This window comes from Schistocerca nitens, chromosome 9, assembly GCF_023898315.1.
Source record: "Schistocerca nitens isolate TAMUIC-IGC-003100 chromosome 9, iqSchNite1.1, whole genome shotgun sequence".
NCBI lineage: Eukaryota > Metazoa > Arthropoda > Insecta > Orthoptera > Acrididae > Schistocerca > Schistocerca nitens.
Genome location: NC_064622.1, coordinates 324,229,342 through 324,246,126, shown reverse-complemented (window position 1 = coordinate 324,246,126; position 16,785 = coordinate 324,229,342). Strand labels below are relative to the sequence as shown.

Here is a 16,785-nt window from a genome sequence, read left to right as displayed (position 1 = left end):
CTACTGATTCTCATGGGGCTGTGTCCCTTTGACACAAACATCAGGGAACAGGCAGCTTGGTATTGGGTCAAAAGAGCAGAAATTGAAAAGACTGAACATATTCTAGGGGTGCGGATAGGGGATAAATTTGCAATCAGAAGGAGGGGTGAAGAATTGTGGCAAGAACTTTGGGAAGAAGAACTTACCAGTTGGTGCCTAATATCAAGGAACAGCTCAAACTTACACACTTCAGACCAAGTAAAGGATTGCTGCACTTCCTTATGGGGCATGGACCATACCTGGCATATGTTTGCTGGTTCGGGAACAGGGCTACCCCTTCGTGTGACTGTGGTGCTGAAATAAGCACTCTGGACCACATGATCTACGAGTGTTCGCTTTTCGATGACATAGCCACTGAATTAAGACGTCAATTACCAAATAGACACACATATCACCGCTTTTATTTAGTAAGTCTATGCTATCACCTAATCAGAAATCCATCCACATTCAAAATCATTGACAGTCTCGCCAGAGGAGTACCGGTAAAAGTCTTGCAAGAATATCGTAGGGAGAATCAGTGACTCATAGAATATAAAATGACGTTCCCCGCATCTATCCCATTCCGCCAGGGCGTGGACTGGCCGATCGCCGTGACGGACGGACTCAACCACGTGCGAAACAAACCCGGACTTGACTCATAGCACAATAATGATGACTAATAGCAGTTAGATAGCTTTATGTAAAATGTAGTTTTTTGAACAGTCACTAATAGTATCTGCAGCGACTTCCAGTTAAGGCCAGCCTAGTGCCAGGGGCACGTCAACTGTGATTAGCTCGGTGGGCATGGCCAAAAAATAGTAGGTTTACAGATCTACTGGCACGCTTGTAACGCTGCAGGAGTTAGCTTGCTAGAATAGTAAGAATAGCATTTCAATAGACAATAACATTTGCCCATAGCGTAACTTAAATCCTCATATACTGTAGTAAGTAGGAAATCTGGAATATAGTAACAAATGCTGCTAAGAAAACAATTGTTTTGTAGATAACTAAGATCCACTAACATGTAAGGTGGTGGGTTATCATGTATCAATATTATTTGTTGAATAAAGAATTTAAAAAAATTCCGAGTAATAAAGCATATAATAATTATACAGTTTATATTGAGTTGTGAATCATAATTCCCACTCCGTCAATATTTAATTGGATGATAGGTGTTTGTATTTCCGAAGATTGTATACTCTCTTTACACTATATGACGATTGGTAGTGCTTAATCATGCCATAGCCATCCTCTGCCGTGGTAATGTTGCTGCTCCTGGAGTTCGTTAGTATTTTGTTTCACTTTCGTGTTGTGTGTTTGTTGTGTTTATAGTTTTGTGTTGCTTCATTAGGAAAGCGACGACTTGTCAATGTAAGTGTAAATTAAAAAAAAAAAGAAAACATATGACTCCAAGTTGAAATCCGATTTCCGTGCTTATCCGTACTTACCCTAGAATTTTACTTATAGTATTTTCGTTTTTGTATGATATCGATACTGTATATAGATCTCACTTCACGGACTGTGACTGTATATAGTTAATTCACGCTTTCAGATACTTTTTGAGTTTAGTTACCTTTAATTAAGAAAGATGCAAGAGCAAGATCAAGCTGTGTACATTCTCAAATTGAATAAAGCTTCTACGAACACGTATTCATTTGATTCACAAAACAGGAAGCGGTAAGAACTGAACATTGCATGTCCTGAATGGAATGTTAGTCTATAAAGTTTATGTATATATATTTTTTTATTGTAGCATCCTTGTATATTGACATAATTTAACGTGTTTTTCAGTAGTAGTGCCTAATCTGCGGCATGGCTTACATCATAAAACTTAGACCTCAAGGCCCCATGTTAGTTTATTAAACACTGATCATTACTGTAATTTCTGTTAAGTAATATTATTTGTTAATGATTAGGTTGCAAGAAAACTGTGAGCCACAGGTAACACACATGCTGTGCAAACGTATCAAGTTGGAACAGGGAGAGGGAGAATCCTCAAATTATGAAGATAATGAACCAATGGAGTGTTTGGTTGCGGAACTACCTGATGTTTGTACAGGTAAGACTTAATCCTGTAATATATTTATCTTGTAATAGTTTTTGAGTAACATCATCTCCACTTTCTCTGTGCCTCTTTTGCTTTCCTTTTATTGAAGATATGTATCATAATAGGCTTCACTCTGTTAGCTAAATTCTTTTGAGGGAATAAGAATTAATGAGAAACGGCCTCATTGGTAAGAATATTAACTTTTGTTAGGTTGAAGGCCTTGACCACCTAAGAGAATTTATGATTACTATTCACAGATCCAGAATTATCCAAGAGAGAAGAATTGAGAATTAGGAATACCGAACTTACTGGTACAACCTATACACTCTACCCATGATGATGTCATCCAAAGTTGGATATAAATGACTTGTTGAAATCCAATTTGAGTAAATTACACGCACATTCACACACCATATAAAGAACTGTGGTTATTCTCATTATATTACATCCATTAACTACATAAACTCACTAACAAATTGTCACCTGCCTACCTTGTATAGATCTAAGACTACACTCCAGATCAGAGATCAAGAGATATAATCTACACTAGCCACTGACCTTGACCAGTGACATAATTTTAATGGTTGCTGTGACGTCACTTTTTAGTTCATATTTTCACAATTTTGTTGTTAGTTGGCATAGTAAATAAATATGAAAGCAAGAAGCTTGGTTATGGTAACATACTGATCTGTAGTTTTGCCCGAAGTCTAGGTTAGGTTGAAAGGTGACAGTTTAGTTATGTGTTGGTGAACTAAGAAATGTCAAAGCAAAGGAAAAAACCTGTCTGTGTTAACTCAATGATCTGTTTGAAAAAAAATCTCTATTGGTAACATGTTACAGTTGCCATGTTGTTGACAATGTTTGTCACATATTTGCTATGTTACTTGTCAAAGCCAGTGACTAGTATTGAATATTCCTCTTTATCCCAGATCAGCATGTTACAAGTAACATTTCATATTAACATTTGGTGTTTTGCCAACTCTCAACCAAACTGTCACCTGCCATTCTAACCTAGACCGTAGGCTTTGCTACAGATCAGTCTCTCCATTACAACCTATGTTCTCCAAACTAATAGAGAAGTAAACTTGATATCAGTGTTCTGTATTATCTTTTTTTGTATTTGTATGACATTGCATGGCTCAAATTGTTGTTGCAGGTCAAAGCCAACATCCAATTTCGGTATCTTACCTGACCTGAAGATTTTGAACTCATTAGGCACATAGCCCATTGAAGTTCTTCACAGAACTTGAATAGTGTTAATGGCCGTTTCTTCTACACACCTTCACTCATTCACAGAATGTCTTATCATAAGCTGAAAGTTCTAAATCTATTTATTTGGCTTATGGTATTGGAACTTTTCTGTAAGTTTTCAGCCACAGACTTGTTTTTTCTGTGATAAATGCTCTTCCTGTACACACACACACACACACACACACACACACACACACACACACACACACTGATCAGTAACATTGCTGACTGAAATTGAAAACATATTCAGCTTATACTATACCATATGGAATCTATATAACACACAGGAGATCTTAGTTTTTTGCAGCGACATTCTTAGATGAATGTTTATTCAGATAACATATATGGAAGCAGATTCTCTGGAGACTATGCTGTAGTGATAGTTATATAGTTTTATTGCTCTGAGGATCACTTTTAGAAGGATGAGGGGCATGTCATGATATTACAGATTTAGAACAAGAAACATAATTGATATATGCATACTTACAGGTCTAGTTCTGACAAGGATGGGACAGATGGGCTGTTGTCTTGTTGTAGGAACTATCCCAAGTATTTGCCTGGAGTGAACCACAGAGCAACCTAAGTAATGATGAGCAGATGAGGATTAGATTCTCATGAGTACAAAGCCAGTCTGTTAACAATAGCACTATCCCATGTGGTTTCTCCACAATGTTGTTTTGTTTATAAATTCTTGCAAAGAATTTGTTTCATAATGTAAAATGGTAGCACTACAGTATTCATTCATTTTTCAAAATTAACTAAGGCTACACACTGTTATCTGACATTCGCAAAGTTGGACGCCATGTTTCAGAGTCACAGCCAGGCTGTCATTTGTCAACTGAATATAGACTGCAGATTACACTACTGTCACCACATCTGAGTTTTCCCATTTACATTTGTTGGTTTCTCCAACTCACAACCAAACAGTTACCTTTCAGCCTAGCCTAGAACTTTCACTATGCTAATTCCTGTACCCAGAAATTACATTTCCAAAACTAATACTGATGTAAAAGAAGTATTGTTGATGTTCTGCTCCCTTACTATTAGTTCATGTCATAAATACGGAAGCGTCCGATCCCGCCCGTCTGCTTTGACCCATGACTTCACAGATATGGCGGAAATGACCATAAACCACGATTCCAATATGGCGCATATAAAGTCATTACGTACACATTATGAGGATGAAAATACATTGAGGGGGGGGGGGGGGAAAAACCACACTTTCCACAAAAAGCCTAATGACACTAACGGGACAAGCGCGGGAAATAGGGGTTTTTTGGGTGGGGACAAAATAAATATAAACAAATTTAGACACCCACCCCCATACAAAACCATGCAAGATGACGAAAAAAACAGACATCACAAAACTCCCCAGATACCACTAAACACAATATCATCTGGAATCGGACACTTTCTGTGACCTATATAGCTCAACAGCAGCTACCGATCCCATAAATTAGGACCTAACACTTCCCTTGACCTATATAGCTCAAAAACATCTCCCGATACCAATACCAACATTCACAGCCACACATTGGGACTGAACGCTTCCTTTGACCTGTTATGCTTATGGCATCTCCATGTACAACCCGTCCCTGGTCCGAGACTCCGGAACTTTAAGTAAGCCTCATTTCTTCACATCATACTGAACACTTCACGACTTCATCCAAAAATCCGAATAGTTGAAGAAATTTTATTAGAGACAACGCACTGTCCCGCATCATAGGCGACAACCGAAAACTGTTGACCCTGTCAGTCATATCCGTACCTACCAAAGACATAAAAAAAGCAATTTACCAAAATTCACACATGACGCCACACTCGCAAACTAAACCAAAAACATCACCTACACACCACCAGAGAGCACCACTGATTGCATCAAAACGACACCTACAAACACGCCACTCTCACAAACTAAATTCCGCGCCGTCATGACGTCACACCCCACAACAGCCTTACGTCACGGGTCAAAGCCAACGGGTGGGATCGGACGCTTCGGTCGACCCTTCATGTCTGATCTCACACACTACATCGTCATTATGTTACGGGAAAAAGCCGACATCTGGTATCGCAATAATATTGTAGTGACTTCTCTTAAATGGTGACCTTGGTCATAAAAATCAAGCCCTTTGTGCACTGACGTGTACTTATCAACTTTAAATGCAGTTTTCATTTCTTTAAACAACCTAATACTGTAGTCTCCTTATGGCAAAAAATTTATATTATCACAAATGTTAAGTTTGCCAAATAAGCTTGGTGTCTGACTTAAAATGATGGCAGGAAGACGAAAGTAGTTGCCGTATGTTAGGTGGCTTGCTAAGGATGCAGTAACTAATTAACCTCATCATGGGGCAAACTAGGTATGAACAGAAATTTAAGGCAACATTGATTAAGATGCACTTAACAATAATTTATTAAAATATTAACTTTTTATATGATGATGAAATGCGGCAGGTTTCTTAAACAGTTCTACCACAGATGTGAATTTGAACGCTGGTCTGGTTTCTGATTCGAGTGAATGATGACGAAACTAGAAGTATGCACCATACGGTTCTGCTGACTGCGACAATAGATAAGTCCTGGCACTGTCTGCTTATATACACGCACAGTGCAGCACTAGGTGGATACTGTGGCACTGTAAGGCTGGAGACAGTGATACAAGATTAAAGCTGTATGTCTGCCGAAATCCACAGATAGCAGATAGATGTTCATTTACAAACTGTTTGCTTGACATTAGGCAGCAGCAGGATATAGTCCCATGTTTTGAATGTTCTCTATTCCTTCAGACCACAACTATAGCAGATGCTTAGCGGTGAGTGATGTATGGCATAAGCATAACGTATTTTGTTATGTGCACAGTTTGAGGCACTAGATCATAACTGTGGTGCCATTCTGGTGACTGGCCTCGCTGTGTCGCATTCTGTGTGTACCGTATCTGCCGGTGGACACAGCAATAACAGTAATACTTTTTTGGTCATATATTTATTTATCAACATTAATATATAATTTCAATATAATAGAGGGAAACATTCCACGTGGGAAAAATATATCTAAAAACAAAGATGATGTGACTTACCGAACGAAAGCGCTGGCAGGTCGATAGACACACAAACAAATTTGAAATTTGAATTTTTTGTGTGTGTGTTTGTGTTTGTTTGTGTGTCTATCGACCTGCCAGCGCTTTCGTTCGGTAAGTCACATCATCTTTGTTTTTAGATATATTAATATATAATTTATAATTTTAATACTCAAAAAAATCAGCCATTTATGCCTTCACTTAAAATATTACTGGCACTTTTGTGTTTTGTATATCTAAAAAATGTAATACACACACAAAAAAATGACCAACCTTCAAGGGTTATTTTTCATATCTGTTTTAGTTCTTTGGTATATTACAGATTTTACAATGATGATGGCAACAAGTATAATAAGCCTTGCCAAAAAAGAGGTACGAGATGAGTTTCACCCTTAATTGCCTTTTGTATGAAAAAGTCTGAAGTATTCTGGTATGCAGAGAGGTGTGCTGCATTTGGAGCAGTATCATTGTGTTTCTTTCCTGCTTGTTTTGCCATTGAATTATCTTGTATTCTTCAAACAAATCTTGAAAATCTGTTGTGATGCTGCTTCATAATGAGGTTCGTATGGGAATAAAAGAGAGAGAGAGACAGAAGAAGACGGCAAATAAAACAGAACCAAATTGTAATCACAGCAGTAGTATTTGTAGCAACAATATTAATGACAAAAAACTGTAGCCAGCTGCAGCTTACAAGAGACCCTCGTGCCAATCCAGGATCATTGAGCTTTCAAAATTTCTTACTCAACAAACGTTACATGCTTGTAGCAGAATTACAGCATACTGCAAAGCCTAAGAAGTATACATACGAAACTCCTGACAACGGGAATATACACTGTGTCAATTGGTTGGGTCAACAGCTCTTATGTTCGTTGTTGTTTATCTGAAAGTAATTCTAGAAATTGACAGCAAAAGGCAGCACCTGTCAAGGGGCAGGTAGAGAAATGTCCATACGTTGTTCTCATATGAAGTGAGTTCAATTTTCAAGTGATAGGTAGCTCATACATTGAGAAAATGTGTGTTAGGGCCCTGGTTATACTCGAGCTTGGTCGCCAGAATGTAAAGTGATGCACATAATTAAAATGTGTAATGAAATGCACTGATGTAGTCTTTCATTGCCTGAGGAAAGCATGTTCATAATGGGTAGTTGCAAGTATTTAACACTTCCAAGCACTAAACCAAACCGAGCGAGGTGGCGCAGTGGCTAGCACACTTGACTCGCATTCGGGAGGCCGACGGTTCAATCCCGCGCCCGGCCATCCTGATTTAGGTTTTCTGTGATTTCCCTCAGTCACTTCAGGCAAATGCCGGGATGGTTCCTTTGAGAGGGCACGGCCGACTTCCTTCCTCGTCCTTCGCTAATCCGATGACCTCGCTGTCTGGTCTCCTTCCCCAAACAACCCAACCCCACTAAACCAGATGACAGAATGAGTGTAATGTTAAAAATTTTCTGCTTCTGCAGAAATGCAAATAATAAGCCACATTAAGATTTGGAGAAATGTAGTAATTGAGTAATGTTACACACAGTTTGACAATGTTCTCCAGTGTTACACAGCCCTTTGTTTCAGAAACTGCAGCTGAGGAATTAGTTGGAGTGGAGGAAGAAGTAGTTCTAGAACAAGAAGAAGAGATTGTTCCTGAAGTTGGAATCTCTGAAGGGCAGATTGATATGTGAGTTTCAGTTTCACTAGTGTAAATTTGATTAAAGCATGTATCTATCTATATCTGAATCCCGCTCCAGCTACTGCCGGGTCTGGGTGCTGATGAGTCCTCTCCATTTGGCTCGGTCCTCCCACCACTTTTCTTCCTCCTCTTGCTGCCAGGTCACACCTCTCCTTTCTATAGATATTCTCACTCCCATTTTCCACCATGTTCTTGGGCGCCCTCTAGGTCTTTTCACATCCATCTTTAGTTCTTCCATAATTTTGGGGAGTCTCAGCCCATGCATCCTCTTAACATGCCCATACCATCTTAATCTCTTTCTTTCAATTTCTTCTCTCATACTTTCTTGTTTGAGGTCCTTTCTAATCTCTACATTCCTTACTCTGTCCATTCTTGTTTTTCCCTTAACTGCTCTGAGAAATTTCATTTCCCCTGCTTGCAGTCTGCTCCAGTCCCTTTCTGTCATTGTCTATGTTTCTCCACCATAGGTGACAATAGGGATGTAATAATTCTTATACATAAGGAGTTTTGCTCTTTCTGAAACTTCATTATTCCAAATCAGGTGTTTTATTGTTTGATAGAAATTGTCTCCCTTCTGTAACCTCCTATTAATTTCGTTCGTTATTCTTCCATCCCTAGATATTTCACTCCCTAAATAAGTAAAACTTTCTACCACTTTGAGGGGTTCTCCATTAAAAGTAATATTTCTGTTGATTCCTTTCTCTCTTCCAAATACCATTACTTCACTCTTATCTTTATTTATTTTTAATCCATACCTTTTCATTATTTCTTTCCATGCATCAAGCTGTACCTGTACATCTACCTCTTTATCACCCCATATTACCATATCATCTGCAAAAATCATCTTTTTGTCTTTTTCTTTTACTATATCTTTAACTGCCCTATTCATTCCCTCCATCACAACATTAAAAAGTGCAGGAGATAGAATACTTCCTTGCTCAAGCCCTTGTCTTATTTCGAAGTATTCAGAGTTCCCCAGTGGTGTTCTAATTCTACAATTGTGTCCTCTGTACATTGTCTTTATAACATTAATGTAGCCATCTTCTATATTCATCTTCTTTATTTCTTCCCAGAGTCTTTTCCTGTCAACTGAGTCATATGCCTTTTCTATGTCTATAAAAACCATTATCACCCTTTTGTTATACTCCCAACTTTTTTCCATCAGTTGACGGATAGAAAATATCAGGTCGATTGTGCTTCTTCCTTTCCTAAACCCATGCTGTTCTTCACTCAGCTCCTTTTCTATCTTTTCATTTATTCGATTTAGTAAAATTCTTTCAAAAATCTTGGCTGTATGACTCATAAGGGTTATTCTTCTGTAGTTTTTACAAAGTCTTTTATTGCCTTTTTTGAAGATGGGAACAATGTCTCCTGTTCTCCAGTCGTCAGGTATTGTACTATTTCTCCACACGCTTGATAGTACTCTATACAGCCACTGCATTCCCACTGGACCTGCTGCTCTTATCATGTCCACTGATACTTCATCTGGTCCTGGGGCTTTCCCCCCATTCATCTTCTTCACAGCTTTTTCCATTTCTTCCTGTGTAATTTCTCCTAATTCTGCTTCCCAACTTCTCTCAATTTCTCCATTATTTGTTGTTTCCTCATGTACCTGCTCCTCAGCGTTTAGCAGCTTCTTAAAATGTTCTTTCCAGAGATCTTTTATATTCCCTGGATCTTCAATAATGGTACCGTCCTCTCTTTCCATCTTTACTGGTACGTCGGAAGCCTTCCTTTTATTTTTCATCATTTTATAGAACATTTTCTTATTGCTCTTCACATCTTCTTCAAGATTTTTGGAAACTCTTCCCATGCCTTTTTCTTTGCCGTTTCCACTATTTCTTTGCACCTCTTCTTTTCCTCTATATATATTTTATGGTCTACGTCATTTTTAGTTTTCCACCATTTTCTCCATGCTCCATTTTTTTTCTTCTAACTGCTTGGATTGTGGTATCATCCCACCAACTTGTCTGTCTTATTTTTTCCTTTCCAGATGTTCTGCCACATACTTTTTGCGCTGCTGCGACTAAAGTGTCTTTGAATAAACTCCATTCTTTTTCTACATCGCAGAAAACTTCTTTTGGAAATTTTTGTGTGATTAATTCTCTGTACTTGTCAGCACATTCACTCTCCTTCAGTTTCCAATCCCGTATCCTCACCACTTTCTTCTGTTTTCTATTTTTCACACACTGATTCATTTTCCATTGTCGCACCAGTAATCTATGGTCTCCATCTGCACTCACACTTGGAATTACCTTTGCATTTGTTACTTTCTCTCCCCATTTCATATCTACTAGAATATAATCAATTACACTCCTGGTTCTTCCATCCCAACTGTATCTGGTGATAACATGACTTTCTCTCTTCATAAACCAACTGTTTGCTATTTTCATTCCATTTCTCTGGCACAAATCCAGGAGTCTTTCCCCTTCTTCATTTCTGCCTCCATATCCAAAACATCCCAATACTTGCTCAAATCCCTTTCTGTCTTTGCCTATCTGTGCATTAAAATCTCCCATCACTATATTAGCACTCTCTATGTGGTTTTCTAACACATTTTCAAAGTCCATCTTCTCTTCTTTGCTACATCCCACTTGAGGTGCATAAATCTGGATTACTTTTAGTGTTTCTTTTTGGAATCTCAGGTTTAAAATTATGATCCTGTCTGATATATATCTCACATTTTCAATACAGCTTTGTACATTCTTATTCACCATCACTGCCACACAATTTCTTCCAGACCTGTTATTCCCACTCCAGTACAGTTTTCCCCCTCCTCTCAAATTCTTCTCACCTTTTCCCTTCCACTTTGTTTCGCTTAATCCCAATATATCTAACTTCCTCTCTGTTAGTACACCTGTCATTTCTTCCATTTTTCCATTGAGGGTTAGTATATTAAGGGTGCCAATATTTAGGTTATTTTTTAGTCCAGTTGGTTTCATCTTCTTGTACTGATGAATATCATCAGGTCTCCCATCATTTGCACCAGTACTTGAAGTAGTGGGGTCAAATCCTGAGTGGTTCGTTCCGAGGCTCGTCTGTGTTTTGAAAGCAATATATGAAGACTTTCCTACTGGCTTGCTAGGCCTAACGCAAGAAAGGATTTTCTGTTGGGGTTGTCTCCCTTAACCTTTGGAGTTTCTCCTCCACCACAAGGCAGTGATTCCCTTCTCATTTAGTCCCCAGAAAGGAGGGTTGCCTCATCTGCCAGCTACGCCGTTCTGAAGTCTTCCTTCTCCGCCGTCGCTGCCATTAAGGTCTTCACCCGTAACCCTGGGCTTGGGTTCCGTGTTATACCCCACGGGATTTGGGTCCCTGCCTGAACTCAGCCATCCTAGCACTCCGGCCTACTAAAATGCAGGATGCCCACCCCCGCGACGTGGACGCGCCAGACGGGAATTACCCCAGTGGAGGAATAGGGAAGGGCACCCTACCTCCCTGGAGCCGGGTTAATGATTGTGTATGGTGCCACAATCAGAGGGCTAAAACATGTATAGATGTGTTTTTTTAACTGTGATTAAAGAAACAAACAAACACACACACACACACACACAGCTGCTGTTGCCTCCAGACACAAAAGTTACAAGCCTTTCTATGTGTTTGTCTGTCTGCTCAGCACCTCTTCTATTTAATAAGTAACTTCTGTTTTCATTGTTCATATTGGTACTTTCAGGATACAATTTATTTCAAATGTTATAGTTGCAAACAAAAATGTTAAGAAAGTAAAAGCGTTTAATGCTCTCTGCACTGTTACATTAGTTTGGTGAATCTCTTAGTAATTACTGTTTATTAGGATGTCATAAACTAAATAAAGTATAAAGAGACAAAAAATGATAGAGCAAAATTAAATGGTTTTGTGCAGGCGGTGAGGTTTAAACTGGAAACTACTTACTTCTGCGATGATTATGTGACAATTGCAATATACATTATCATCTTGCGACGTGAAAGTATTTAGATAGCCAAATAGAGTCTCTCTAACTTGTTATGAGTCATTGTACCTATCTCTTGTGTCAAAAGGGGGTCAAGGTGGGGGGGTGACCCTCCTATAATTATTTTTTAAACAAAATTTACATATGATAACTAAAAATTACCTTTGAGAAGTATAATACAAATTTTGCCTTGTGATATATCTAGGGTTTATTCCACCATGTGAATGAAATCTTGACACTTTGTAACACTTCATTCTTAACTAGGCATTGTTGCAACCTCCTTTTCTTCCTCCCCCCCCCCCCCTCCTCCTCCTCCTCCTCCTCCTCCTCCTCCTTTTCCTTTTCCTTTTCCTTTTCGCTTCCTTCTTTTTCTTCATTCTCTTGTTCTTACTTATAGTGTTGTGATTATGGTGTTTAGCCAGTAGCCAAATAATTGCACGTAGTATTTATAGAATCTTATTGTTTAATGTTCAAATGCATGTATGTGCAACAATAGTTGAAACAGCTGATAGATTGTGAATTATGTAAGTAGCTGTGTGTCCAGTCATCCAAATTGGTACATTCTTTTTGGCTTGTAGGTTATCACAGATTTTGTGGCTTCGTTATTTCCGTTCTGTCAGTGTAGGTTGGGTTTGTACGATCTGTGATTGCCAGTTTCTTTCTGATATAAGACCAGATCTCAGATGGGATACCACAGATGAACTTGTGAGTTAATGTATCAACAAGACCAAATGTTTCACATATGAAAGTAGTTCCGATGTGAATGTTGTATAATTTTTCGTTAGTTGCTGTTTTCTTGTTGATGATCATAAATCACATGACTTTAATATTGGATGATAGAACACTGCTGTGCAAATTCCTCCTGATAATATTCCCGTTTATCTGAAGGTAGTTTTTCTGTAGCAGATTTTTCTTGCTGTTCTTCATAAAAAATCCTAGAGTTGTTTCTTTGTTAAGAAATGCTGCAGATTACAGTTCTAGAGCATGTCGTTGAACATGAAAAAATATGACTTAACATGTGTTAACAATATTATGAAAAGGAAAGTTGCTACTTGCCATATAGCAGAAATGCTATTATAGATCTCACTGTATGGTGAGTAGCAAGTTTCCTTTTCATAATATTGTTACATTCCATTTTGGATTTTCCATTGTTTATCATTTGTTAATGTTCTTGGTACCATTGTTATGTCGACCAGTGACTCCATGTTTACTGGCTCACATCTGTTAATTAAGATCTTTGTAATACCATGGTTCCCATTGCCTGTACTTTTGTGCATGTGGCTGCCTGTACTTTTGTGCATGTGGCTGAGCAGGAAAGACATACGTTTTTGTCTTGCATTTGTCAAGTTTAGAGCACCCCTCATGATTTGCAGTGCTAAAGTGTCACTACACACTTCAAAAACATTTCCCATCACAGTAAACCACCGCAGCACTCGTTGGATGTTACCTGCTATGGTGCTGGTGGAAGTATCTGTGGCAAGTAATGTTACTTATTGTTGTGATTTTTACTGTTTGAATTTTTTTAACTGTTCAGCTGCCTGCCACAGTACAGTTTGATATGAAATTTAATTTTGCTTCTGCCCAATTCCTTGCTGACATCTTGTCAGGTTTGCTTCCAACTGTCTATTGAGGGTTTTGCGGCAACTGCTTGGTTGACACCAGTAATAAAGACCTGTGTCACTGATGCCACTACAGATTAGTAGTAGGGAAGTCTCGAGCCATGGAGTCTGACAGACCTGCCCTTCCATTTTAACCTCTTCCAACATTTCTCTCTTTCTTCCTGGAGAAAGGCTTTAATAGTTCAAAAAGCTAGGATAGTTTCTTGTCTTTTACATGTGTCAGTTGGTAATACTAAAAATTTTACCTCACAAAGGCTTGTACTGACCAGCCATTCTGTCTCATAATTTTGTAAAACAGTTAATATATTTATTACATATAAAGCTCTTGAATATTTTTCTCCGTAGTCAGTAGTTTTCAGATTTGAAATTATAGACAAATAGGAGAAGATTTGTTGAATCAGGAAACATTTTGTACTTAAATTACTCTAGTTTTATTATTAGAATATGTCGTTTATATTTTGAAAAAAGAGATCCTTTTTTTTTTAATGAATAATTGTATTTTATCATCACTCACATGGTGGTTTTCGTATCCAAAGTGATGTGCTATTGTTATATTATTGCTGCTTAATTATTAAATAAAAATTACACTATGAGAAGTGCCAAGAATTGTGGCACAACATGTTGAACTGAAATATCTGCTTCTGTGCCCATTGGGATGACCCCATGTTCCACTGTTTTTTGTTTCTGAAGAATGACAAATACCCATAAGGAAATATTGGGAAAACATTATTATGTAAAAAAATACTCGGAACACAACTGTGAAATTACAGCCACTCTTGGTCAATGTTGTAAATTGAGCATTCTGTGCAAGTATCTTATGTGAGAACAGTCTTATTTTTAGTTTGTCCCTTTAGGGGAGATGGTAGTGGATCATGACGCCCACCCATCATCATCCTTCCTCTTTCTGTTGACTGATAGACAACTATTACAGTTGAGAGGGTGATATGGAGCACCCTCTCCGTTTATGTGTTCTTCAAAATGTAGAATATTTGCCATATGCTTATTTTCACATACCTGACTCAGCTACCCAATTTTTTACATTATAGAGGACAGAGTACCATTATTACAGGCTGAATCTGGATTCTGTTTGTGACTATATAGGATGTGTTACATCTAGAAGTGAAAAACAATCATAATGCCATTTCTGTGGTAGGAATCTTTTGTGCCAAAATTTTGTTGTTAATGCTGCATAAACTGAGTGACAATTTATCTGGAAAACCTGGAATTCTCAGGGAAATTGATTTTTATGAAGAAAAGCTACTAAAATCTCAGGAGATTATGGATAGCTGTGCAGACATGTCTGTTGATTGATTGGTGTAGAATGTAAAATCATTTTTAACAAATCACTCTGCGAATATTTGTTGAGGGAAAGAATTGCTTGTGGAATCATGCATAAAGGAAGATGTAAGCAGTGCATTGAGTTTTCGTTATATTTGTTTCCCAGTCGTGGTCTTGTGATTCTCCGTTATTGTCCATTGGTTCCCTGGCCGTCAGGTTAGATTTTGAATGGTTGATTTCAGATTCAAAGGCTGTGTCAAAATTTGATACACAAATGTGATCCTCCTTCACACAAAACCAAAGGTGGTTTTTTTAAATTAATTTCTTTGTGAATATGGACAGATTTAAACATACATGTATTTTTGCTTATTATTGAATTATTCTCTCTGTTTGTTGTTTTTACTTATTTATTTTACTAATTTCAATACAAAATGATACTGCTTTTAAGAATGTTTATCAAGATTGTTGGTTGTGTTACAATGTTTTAAATATTTCATTAACTCTCATTTCTGGAAGGGAGAGCTATTGTGACAGTATACAACAGCTGACAGATACTGATTGTTTTGTTTAGGTAATCTATGTAATATACTCTTAAGACAAAAAAAGATGTACCATATAGGAATTATCTGAGTGAGTCGGAAATCGGTAGATGTGATGTGATGTGCATGTGCAGACAAACAAATGATTACAGTTTCAGAAAAATAGGATGATTTATTCAAGAAAAAGAACTTCGCAGATTGACCAAGTCAATAATGCGTTGGTCCACCTCTAGACCTTATGCAAGCCGTTATTCGGCTTGGCATTGATTGACAGAGCTGAGGGATATTGCACCAAATTATGTCCAATTGACTCATTAGGTTCTGAAAAACGTGAGGTTGTTGGAGGGCCCTGCCCATAACGCTCCGAACATTCTCAATTGGGGAGAGAGCCAGTAACCTTGCTGTCTTTGTGCCTGCCAATCTTATCTTGACCAGCAATGTAACCGAATCTCTTCCTAATAGAGAACATTTGGAGGACAATGGGCAGGCCCCTCCAACCAGATCAGGATTTTAGTGATCTAACATGCCAATTGGACAGAATTTGGTATGATATCCCACAAGAGGACATCCAACAATTCTATCAATCAATGCCAAGCAGAATAAGGACCAGAGGTTGACCAACATGTTATTGACTTGCTCAATTAGTGAAGCTCTTTCTCTTAATAAATCATCAAATTTTTTTGAAATTGTAATCCATTGTTGGTCTGTGCATGTACACCATATCTACTGATTTCTGTCCCATTCAGGTAATTCCAGCATAGTGCACAGTTTTTTGTGTGTCTTAGGATGTACAAATGATTTATCAGGTTTCGGATGAATGTATTTCACAAAGTATTACATAAAAATATTGATAACTTGTATGAAAAAGCACATTTTCAAGTTTCTTACACATCATTACAAATGTTCTATGTGCTCTCCTTGTGTTATACAACACACATCTATGCAGTAGTTAAGCTCAGCCCATACATGTTTGAGCATGTCCCTGTCAGTGTTCGCCAGCGCATCAGTGATGTGATTCTGGAGTTTAGCCAGTGTTGTTGGAAAAGATGGTATGTACACATTGTTTTTCGCATATGCCCAAAGAAAAAAATCACGAACAGGATGTGGCATCGCAACTAGTGCGCGATCGCCCATTTGTCTATTAAAAGCTTTACTTCAGAATGTATGTGGGCTGCAATGTAAGCCAGTAGAGTATTATACGGTCAGTAACGGACGAGTTGTGTCCTGCAGACTGACGTCACGACCATCTGTTGCAGCTGCGCGTGTGAAAGCAGTGGAGTAGCGCTGGCAGGCCACTTATATTATACGAAACTAAAAATATTAATAACTAATAAAGGAATAACCTGAG

At 38.1% G+C, this 16,785-nt stretch overlaps 1 protein-coding gene across 3 annotated transcripts in view; it reads left to right on the top strand.

Moving 5' to 3' along the window:
* Positions 1 to 1,279: 1,279 nt before the first annotated feature.
* LOC126203344 (DNA-binding protein Ets97D-like) overlaps positions 1,280 to 16,785 on the top strand; it is a 56,715-nt gene continuing 41,209 nt past the window's right edge. Inside the window, exons 1-4 of one of the 3 annotated variants that reach the window (XM_049937632.1) lie at positions 1,280 to 1,389; positions 1,571 to 1,695; positions 1,935 to 2,077; positions 7,967 to 8,060. In XM_049937632.1, the coding sequence (XP_049793589.1) occupies positions 1,607 to 1,695; positions 1,935 to 2,077; positions 7,967 to 8,060 (326 nt within the window). In that variant the 5' untranslated portion in view covers positions 1,280 to 1,389; positions 1,571 to 1,606. Of the gene's footprint in view, positions 1,390 to 1,570; positions 1,696 to 1,934; positions 2,078 to 7,957; positions 8,061 to 16,785 lie in introns of all 3 variants that reach the window. The other 2 variants (XM_049937631.1, XM_049937633.1) reach the window with 2 other exon arrangements.